This window comes from Grus americana, chromosome 1 (assembly GCF_028858705.1).
Source record: "Grus americana isolate bGruAme1 chromosome 1, bGruAme1.mat, whole genome shotgun sequence".
Lineage (NCBI taxonomy): Eukaryota > Metazoa > Chordata > Aves > Gruiformes > Gruidae > Grus > Grus americana.
Window position 1 is genome coordinate 86,469,656 of NC_072852.1, and position 9,659 is coordinate 86,479,314.

The following is a 9,659-nucleotide window of genomic DNA, read 5'->3' on the forward strand; positions in this document are numbered from 1 at the left end:
TGGGATATTGGAATATACTTGACAAGATTTTTAAATATCATGAAAGGAGACTAAAAGAGACTTACAGATTATTTGACTGGTGTAACATAATACAAAAAAAAAAAAAGGATAACACAAAAAAAGGAAAAATAGTGAATGTTTCTGTGCTTTAGATTGCAGCATAAGAATTCTTGAAAATGTCAGGGTACTTTGGTTCATAACTATGAACTTTCTAGCTAGCAAGAACTTCAATTTGTTACCCCAACGGATTAGTTTTCGGGGGGAATTTTTTGCTTTTTTTAAGTTTTAAATACCCTCTGCAGGCTCCGGCAGGGAAGCCGTGCTGCCGGGAAGACATGCCGCACTGCTCCGCTGAGTCGGCTCCCGGGTTCCCGCCTCGGGAGCTTCCTCTCCTCCTGCCTCGCCATGGAGAAGGGTACCGGCTCCCTGCAAAGCCCCGGCTCCCGCCCCCACTCCTCCTCTGCCTCCCAAGCCGGGCTTCAAAGGAGAGACGGCAAAGGGCACCTCACGGCTGGGACCGTGCAGCAGTACAGGGAACGACAGAGAGAAGTCAGAGCTGACGTACGAGCACTGCAGCCACGGGAGCGGAAGGGCGCCCGGCCCCCGCCTGCCCGGAGGAGGTGCTGCTGCCGCTGGGGTGCGCTGGGTAGCAGCGGCGGCGGGACGGGGTCGGAATGGGACGCACTCTGGTGGAGCTCTTTTACGATGTGGTGTCCCCCTACTCCTGGCTGGGGTTTGAGGTGAGGAGGAGGAGGGGACACAGAGGAAGGCCGCTCCCGGGGCGCCCCGCCGTTCCCCCGCGGCCCGGGCCGCTGCGGCCGCCCCCTGCGGCTGCTGGCGTGGGCCGGCCGGGCCCGGACGGTCGCTCCCGCCGCTGCCTCCGCTTCGGGAGCGGCTGAAGGGCATCTCGTCCGGCCGACTCGCGGTGCATTCCTACCCTGCTGCAGGCAGCGCCCTCACCACCGGTTCCGGTTTTATTTTTTACCTCGCTTGCGAGGGGTATTTCGGTTTCTTCCTCACGTGTTGAAAACCAGGGACATTAAGGAAGCGTGTCTCAGCCAAATGGCAGCATGGTCTGTGCTTGTTTGGGAGGGAACATATTGCTTTAGGCATATTTTTGATGTTTAGCAAGTGCAAGTGTCTACTCATAAGCTTGATTTTTTCCTTATTTACCCCTGCTTAGACTTGTATAGTCGTCATATGAACACGGTCTTTTCAGTTTTCCTGAGATCAGAGTTCTCTGGCGGCACCCAGAAAAAGATTTTAGTACTATCACTAATAGAAAAGGATTCATTTGCAGTGTCTATTTCACACCTTAGCTTGCTTCTTAGCTGCACGTGGCTCGACAGACATCTCCTCTGACTGTTAAGCTGCCACTGCTTTTTTATGTTGCAGGTACTCTGCCGATACCAGCACATCTGGAACATTGAGCTGCGCTTTCGTCCAGCTTTCCTTGGTGGCATAATGCAAGCAACTGGTAGGCATATACAGGGAGATTAACTCTGTAGGGAAATGCCTTCTTCACTAGTAGGAAACTAGTGGACAAGCTCTTACTGACTGCAGATCCCAAAGAGCCGGCTTTAAACTAAGTTTTGGCACAAATAACAAATTAACTGTAGGACTGTGGAGCTCAGTAGTGACTGAGAAATCAGCCACAAGGAATTTCATACTATTGCAACTACACAGCCCCTGATGCTTATACTGTTTGTGGCACGTATGGTATCTGCCAAAGTTTGTCAGTTCTAACATAGGATAATAATAATTTGATATGGAATGTTTTCCTAAAAGTTTTTTGTTGAGTGCAAACCTGAATTAATTTATGAAACACCTGCAGTTTGTAATATGCATGAAGGATCCAAGTATGCCATAAAATAGTACCTGTGGCCTTATTAGAACAAATTAATCACTAAGACTTAGAAATGATGAACTTAATTCTACATTTGTTTATCCGTGCATTAGTGGTTGTTTAGCTTAGAAGTCATTTCTCTGAATCAATAGAAATCCCTGCTAGGACATGTGTATCTTGGCTTAAAACTTGTTCTGCTAACTTAACAGGGTCGATCTGTGCAAAAACAAAATAATGTTTAAGTCCTAGCATTATTGTTGGAAAAGCTGTGTATGTTTCAGCAAGCTAACAGGAAATTATACTCTTCCTTAGGCACATGTAATGGATGAGGTCTAATTTGTCCAGTTTTGTTTAATCTAGTTTTATTATAATACATTTGAAAATCTCAACTTTTTCTGAAAGGTAACAAGCCCCCAGCAATGTTGCCAAAGCGTGCAGAATACCTGCTGAAGGATATAAAAAGGATGGCAAAATACTACCAAGTGCCCATACAAATTTCAGAAGATGACTTCCAACGTGTACTTGGAAAAAGTAAGTAAGAGACTTAGCTTAGCTGGTATCTTTCAACTCCAGCACTTCTGGTTCAAGTCCTTCTAACAGTAAAGGTGAAGATGAATTTGCTGTCCACAGCCTCTTCCTCTATCTGTGAGCAAGATGAAATCTGTGCATTTTTAACCATAAAAGGAACTTCTGGAGAAATACACTTGTGAATGATAATAGCATGGAAGATACTGTGAATCTACATAAGCTTTACTGTTTGGGCACTGTTACAGAGAGGATCATACTGTTCTTGGGTAGCACTTGTGCAGACCATACCTGTGCCTGATCCTGTGCCTTGTTTCAGTATGTTTCTCTGTCTCCCCGCTAATCCCAGGCAGCCTTGGGGCCATGCGCTTTATTACAGCCATTGATATGACAGAACCACAATACTTGGAACCCTTATCTAGGGAGTTCTGGATACGTTTTTGGTCACAGGTGAGTATTTTATGAAGCCAACTTCTTGATCATTTCTCTGTCACTCTTCCTCTCCCACTTCATTCAAATGTGGAATTTGAGCAAAAGAAAGGAAGTGTCTTTTAATGAAAAGTCATAGCAGGAAACTTAAGGCATAGTGGTTCAGGAGACATTACAATAAAAGAACTAGGTATGTATGGTGAGTCCTATGGGCTGAGTGGATCAGTAGTTCATATCAGAATGCATTTAATACATTCCTGGATTAGGTGACTTAAAACTTTTTCTGAGGAAATTTCTCCAGCAACTAGTATTGTTCTTATTTCTATTTTCTTAGAAAACTTGCTTTCAAGTCTAGAGATGAGGTTTTGTTCTTAAGTACTGAATTACTTATTTTATTCTTTTACCAGCATGAAGATATCAGTCAGCCGGAGAATATGTTGGCTGTAAGTGTCTCCTTTTTGTTGGTGCTTCTGCATTTCTGAAAGATTCTTGTTGGTGGCTTGGATTAGTAATAGACAGCTTAGTCAAATGATCACTTGGAGTTTTTGAAAAATTTCAGCTAGAAAAAAGTAGATTTAATTTCCCTAGCAGCTGTGTTTGGAATGTTGGAATGGTTTGGGTTGGGTTTTTTTTTTTTTTTTTTGGTCATGCTTTGAATGACACTCAGAACCAGAATCTCCTTTTTTGTTAATTCATGTGGCGAGATACCAAGGATGGACAATGAATTATCTGTTCATACTGTTTTATTAACAGTAGTGAACAGTGTCTCCAGAATGCATTGAGGTTTTGCTGCTATATGAAGTCTTCAGGTGAAATGCAGCGCTTTGGGGAAGATGACTTTCCTTGGGGTGATGGAGCCAGGCTTTACTATTAAGTTCAGTGCTGTATTGCCCTTTTACATGCTTAGAAATTGTAGTTGTTTCATGTAGGTTTTTTTGCTGTTTAGATTTTTTTTTTATTACAGTAAAAGCTATAATGGCATGTAAGTGAGTATACCATGAGAACCTCTTTAAGGACTCTCATTTCTACATTATTTTATTTTTTAAGTTCTTGGAATATGAAGAGAGGAATTGTCCATGGCTAGTCTCTCCTATCCAACATCCCTACTTGAAACCTGAAACTTGCAGTCTTGCTGTTTCCCCAGAATCTAGTCCTTGCACTTCAACTTCATCTTACTGTACCTTTTTTACCAGAATTTCAGCAGAAGTTTGCATTTTGCCTTTTCAAGAGGCAGGATTTGAAGGATATAATTAAACTGTGGCATGTTAACCCTGGTAGGCAGCTAAGCACCACCACCTGCTCACTTTCCCCACTGCCCAGCAGGACAGGGGAAGAGGGAAGGAAGAATAAAGGCGAGAAAACTTGTGGGTTGAGATAAAATTGCTTCATAAGCAAAGGAGAAGTGGAAGAAGAGAGAAGGAAAACAAGTGATGCAAAGGCAATCACTCACCACCTCCCATGGGTAGACTGATGCCCAGCCAGTTCCCAAGCAAAAGGTGGCTAACCTCCCTAAACCCCATCCTCACTTCTTATTGCTCAGTTTGATGTTATATGGCATGGAATATCTCTTTGGTTAGTTCAGGTCATCTGCCTTGTAAAACATTAGCATGTTATCAGCGTTGTTTTGGTCACAGATCCAAAACACAGAAACATATGAGCTGCTATGAAAAAAATAAAGTCCATCCCAGTCGGACCCAGTACATAAATATACACAGAAAATCCTTGCACAGTCTCTGAATCCATCATTATCTAAATAAAGATAAAGCAAGGATATGCAGAACTTCAGAGAAGCAAACTTCATAATCAAAAAGATCTCTGTGTCATTTAGTCACTGTTTGGCAGTCTGTGAGTATCCACCTATGTTCAGCAAGGCAGAGAGACAGGCATCTCCTTATTTGCTTGTGTCTGTCTTCATTCACCCCTGCAGCAAGTACTAGACCTTCCTCTCTTGTGGAAATACGCCATCCAAAGATGGCTGAGGGGTCCTAACCCTTTCATCTGAATCTATAGGTGAATTTATTTTACACATCAATTAGAAAAATTGAATGTTGTTTACTTGATACAGTTCCTTAGTGTTTTTTTACTTCTCTTTATAGTCTGCAGTAACTTCACATAAATTACTGTAGAAGCAATATACAGTCTTTGAATCCTTCCCAGTCCAGTTAAATATCCTTTCTGCCCAAGAATGGTGAGAACCAGATACTATGTCTCCATGTAAATACTGCAGTCTAAACACCATGGCTACCAAGCATACACAGCATTTTGTTGTACTCCAGTGCTACACTTGTGTATCTCCCATTCAAGCAGAGTTAAAAAGAGCTCATCTCCCTGATGTGGAAGTAGGAGAAGGCACAAGAAAATGTGGATGTGAAATGAAAAAGTGATTGAAAGAATCATTAACACCTGCATGTGCAGGATTACTGGTCTGTGTGCAATACTTTAAGCATTTTTTAATTATTTTTTTTAAGGAAAAAAAAAAAGCACATGTCATTCAGGTAGATGGCATGGAAGTTAACATTTTTTTGTTAAAATAGGTACTTGTAACATCAATGTTACCCAATAAGCATTGGACCTTTACCTTTGGCCACTTTATCTCATTCCTGTGTGGCAGAGGTACAGAGGAGACTGAGAAGATACAGTAATACACTAGCAACTGTCTAACCTCTGTGAGTTACAGTCTCTTTCATGCAGTATCGGTTACAGTTCCTTTATGGCCACATGTGTCATACAAACTGTTTTCGTCTTGGCAGGCATGTACAGTAAGATTTTCAGAACAACAATTTTTTTCCAGTAAGTTATCTGATAAGTCATTGGATCAGAGGCTAAACTTTTTTCTTTTTTTTCCCCCCTGTTTAGGAACTGAAAAAAAAAAAGTGCAGATTTGGGGCTTGAAAGTTTAAGATTTCTCTTCTACTTTGTATCTGAGAGTTGATAAATGATGAATGGGTTGGGAATACAGCAGGACAGTTGTGCAAGAAGTGTTTCAAGGGTATTTTGGAATTTTTTTTTTAAATAGATCTTGGGTGATAACACTGAAGATTAAATTATAGACCATAGTAGGAATCAGAATATTTAGTGTTAGAGTACTCTTAATCATATCCTCTCTTCTCAGGTTGCAGGACAGGCTGGGCTATCATCAGAGGTCGCCCAGAAGCTACTTGAAATGATTTCGTCCCCTGCAGTGAAGAAGCAACTGAAAGAGACAACAGAGGAAGCAATAAAATATGGGGTGAGATGCTTCCAATGCCATTTGGCATCACAGCTATGTATTCCTTCCCTATTAAGAATACTGGGATGCAAGGAACAATGAAGGTGATGATTAGCATTATCTAGACCATCTCTCTTAGGTGTCTTTGCTTTTTAAACATGTGAAAGCTAACTCACTGTTGTTGGTAGTTTATCGCATTGTCATCTGGGAAACAAGGTCGACCCATTCAGCTCATTCCAGCTGGATGGCATGGATGGGGAGCTACAGGACCAGTACTAAGAGATACTATTTACTGCTACTTGACGTAAAACTCTGGATTTATCAGGTTGCTTTTTTTGCTCCTTCAAAAGGGGCACACAGGCTCTGGAGAGTCCCCTACTTTTTGATGGCTCCATTAGACTCATCTTTAAGAATGAAAAAGGTGAAAACAAAGGGAGGAAAAAAAGTCAAAGTTTTTGCTTTTTATTCCTGAAGATTGAACATGTGTCTGCAAAAATTTCTTTCATTATAACATTCTCTGTTTCATCTCCATGGTGTCAATAGGCGTTTGGGATGCCTGCTGTTGTGGCACATTTTAATGGGGAACCTCATCTCTTTTTTGGCTCTGATCGTTTAGAGCTACTAGGCAGCGTTATAGGTGAGTGTACCTAATAACATGACTTTTGATTTCATGCTTTTACCCTCTTTTAATTAGATATGTAATACAGCTAAATAAAACACTCTTAACGCCTTTCAAATATTAAACAATGTTGAGTATACATTCCAGTCAGCAGTTTCATCCCATGAGAAGTGTCTCAGTACACTCACAGTGACCAGAGATGTAGTCCTTGTCCAAACAAGCAGTGACTTGAGTTCTCCATTCTCTCTTGGTATGTTTCAAGGCTTTGTGATCCACATGCCATTCTCAAATCACTACTGAAACTCCTTAGGTTTCAAGATGTTCATATTTAACCTTTTGGTACTGGGCATTAGATCTTGACTAAGATTAAGATTATGGCTGATACTGCTTTTTTTTTTTTTTGTAGTTTTAACATTTTCATTTTCTATCTGTCCCTTCCTAATAAAAAGCACGTTATTGCAGCTCCCCAATCCATAACTTGTAATTATGTAACTACACAACTTTTGAACAGAAATTCATTTATTGACCATCCTTCTTTTCAGTTTACTATTAATAGAATATGAAGTTTAAATTTTTAAAGAGAATTGGAATAGGTTGTGATAACTAGTAAAACTCAGTCACCTGCTGTTACATGAGTTAGAGGGCATTTTGACTATTGATCTCAAGCCTTGGCAGCACTTGTTTAATAGGAGAGCCATCACAAGAAAGAGTTATGCACATAATTAGCTCTGCTGCATTTGTTGAAAAATTTCAGCAGAAAATCTTAATTCATGTAAATTAAATTAGTTATAAGCTTAAACAGGAGGGAATATTTCAGAGACTTATTTTCTTTACTGGATGGGTTTCTGATTCTTCTTGATGAAAATGAGAATGAGGAAGATTCACTTCCCAGCACCCACTATGATAGTCACTAATCCTAACTGGAATGTTGTGGTCTGGTTTCTAGTTTCAGCTCCAAGGACTTACAAAGATTTTTGTTTCTCTGACTCCCCAGCCTTCCACCCTTTTTCTCTTCCCTACCCTGAGCCCCTCAAAAAGGAGTCCTAAAAATAATTGACTTCACCCTCATGCGGAGTGCTGCAGACCTGAAGAATCTCTCATCTCTGATAGAGGAAAGTAATTCTTCTGTACAGCTTCAGTTGTGACTAGACAGTGAAGGATTTATGGACCTGGCTGAAGCATGCGAAACAAGATAGAAATCTGTATTCCGTCATCATTAGTTACCTCCTCTTCAAAAGAGGAGTAGGAACAGTCATCCTGCTGCAGAAATGTGACTGGACAATCACTTCTATGTATTAAATTTTAACTTTCTCTTTTGTGCTGGGTTGTCTTGCAGGTGAAAAATGGCTGGGACCAGTTCCATCAGTTCCAAACCCCAAGATGTGAAAAGTCCTGGGGAAATATATAAGAGTGAAAATATATGGTACCTGGTCAATTTTCAGCGATTATCTGAATGTATCCAATTTTATGGAGAGATGGCTTTCTCATCGTTAACAGCTAACTTTACAGCTCAGTCTCATCTCTAATTACGAAGTTCAAGGTTTGCCAGTATTACCAGTCTGGTGAGGTCTTTACCAATACAAATACGCTTCTCTTTTTTTCCCAACAGATTAATGATTAACATTAAAGATTAAATGTTAAATATTTAACTTCTTACAGACTAAACATTCTTCTTCCCTGATTAGTTCTCTTACCCTAAAAGCATGAGGGTTAAATTGTTGTTATGGGACTGTGAGTTCTGGATTTCTCATATCTTCCTGCTTGTCCTTTAGAAACACACACAAATACAGCCTAAGAGAAGCTTTTTATTTTAAGTCCAAGATACTACATAGACACTAGAAGCACAGGACAAGGTATTCACGCTTCCTTTTACTCTGCAGCATGGCAATTGGAGGGGACATGAGAGACAAGAGTGGAAGAGAGAGGGACAATTCAAGCCCAAAGAAAAATCTGGGGAACCAATCAGGTATTTCAAAAGGAACTGTCCCTCTCCTGGACAGTATTTTATACATCTTGCTCTGCAGTGACTGACATTTGAGGAGACCACCACACACATGCTGCATTCTCAGGCACTAACCTTGCAGGGGGTTTTAATTAATGCCAGTTTTACAGTAATGTCTTTGGAGGACAGTGGTGAATACCATGTAAGTTTAGTTGGTAACTGAACCAGACTCTGTTTAGCTTCCTTAAGGATGGCCGAATCGTTGCCTACCCAGAGGTGATTTGGTTATGGCTATGAGGGGCTTCCCATCATATAGTCTGCAGAGGGAAAGATAGGCAAACATTAAAATTAAAACCAAAACACTTCATTTTTCACTCTCACCTCTGATTACAGTAGTTAGAAATTACACACTGAAATAGTTTGATATTGGCTGAATTGGAATAACACACTTGAATTAATTTGATTTGTATGAGGTTTGACTTAATGATTCTTGGCTGTGTCTGATGCATCACTGAAGGAAGCAGAACTAGCAGCAGCTGGAATTCCATTTTTTTTGTCTCTGAACTTCTAAGCATATTCATGCTTGTTCCCTTGAACAGAAAATCCTGGAACAAAGCATCAGAAAAAAATCTCTATCCTTCATGTTCTTACAGCTGTAAGTATTGTGGGAGTATCATTTGTTCCCCTATCCACAATTTTTCCTTCTTACACCTCTTTCAGTTCTTCAGGAAATATCGTATAATTTGAGAACTCCTTCCTCCTTTCCACCAGCACACCCATTAGTCTTTGGGCAAAACCAGCCTGGAATTTAAGGAAATCTTTGTGAGATGTAAGAGGCTACATTCATTCAGGAGTCAGAATGACAGGGAAGTTACCACGTATGTGATGCCATAGGTTTCTTTTTGTCCCTTGTTAAAGAGACATGTTAAAGAATTTTTTTGCCATTTTCCCCTTGAAATTTGCTAGTCTCCAATTTGTGCTATCAAACTGATTTAGGTTGTGATAAAAATGGAATGACTGAAACATCACTTTAAGCCAGATCACCCCAGTGACCTGGAGCCACTGCAATAGGTGGTGCAGTCTCGAAAAT

General features: G+C 40.6%; 1 protein-coding gene across 1 annotated transcript; it reads left to right on the forward strand.

The window, feature by feature from the left end:
• Positions 1-583: 583 nt before the first annotated feature.
• Positions 584-8,308, forward strand: GSTK1 (glutathione S-transferase kappa 1). Its single transcript, XM_054806629.1, has 8 exons — positions 584-740; positions 1,396-1,477; positions 2,249-2,377; positions 2,721-2,821; positions 3,208-3,243; positions 5,913-6,029; positions 6,552-6,645; positions 7,964-8,308. The coding sequence occupies exons 1-8, from the start codon at positions 675-677 to the stop codon at positions 8,011-8,013; spliced, it is 675 nt and encodes a 224-aa protein (XP_054662604.1). The 5' UTR covers positions 584-674; the 3' UTR covers positions 8,014-8,308.
• Positions 8,309-9,659: the final 1,351 nt, after the last annotated feature.

Coding starts and splice junctions, on each gene's coding strand:
- GSTK1 (XM_054806629.1), top strand. CDS start 675: ATGGGACGCACTCTGGTGGAGCTCTTTTACGATGTGGTGTCCCCCTAC. Junction 741..1,395: donor ACTCCTGGCTGGGGTTTGAG/GTGAGGAGGAGG, acceptor TTTATGTTGCAG/GTACTCTGCCGATACCAGCA. Junction 2,378..2,720: donor CCAACGTGTACTTGGAAAAA/GTAAGTAAGAGA, acceptor CGCTAATCCCAG/GCAGCCTTGGGGCCATGCGC.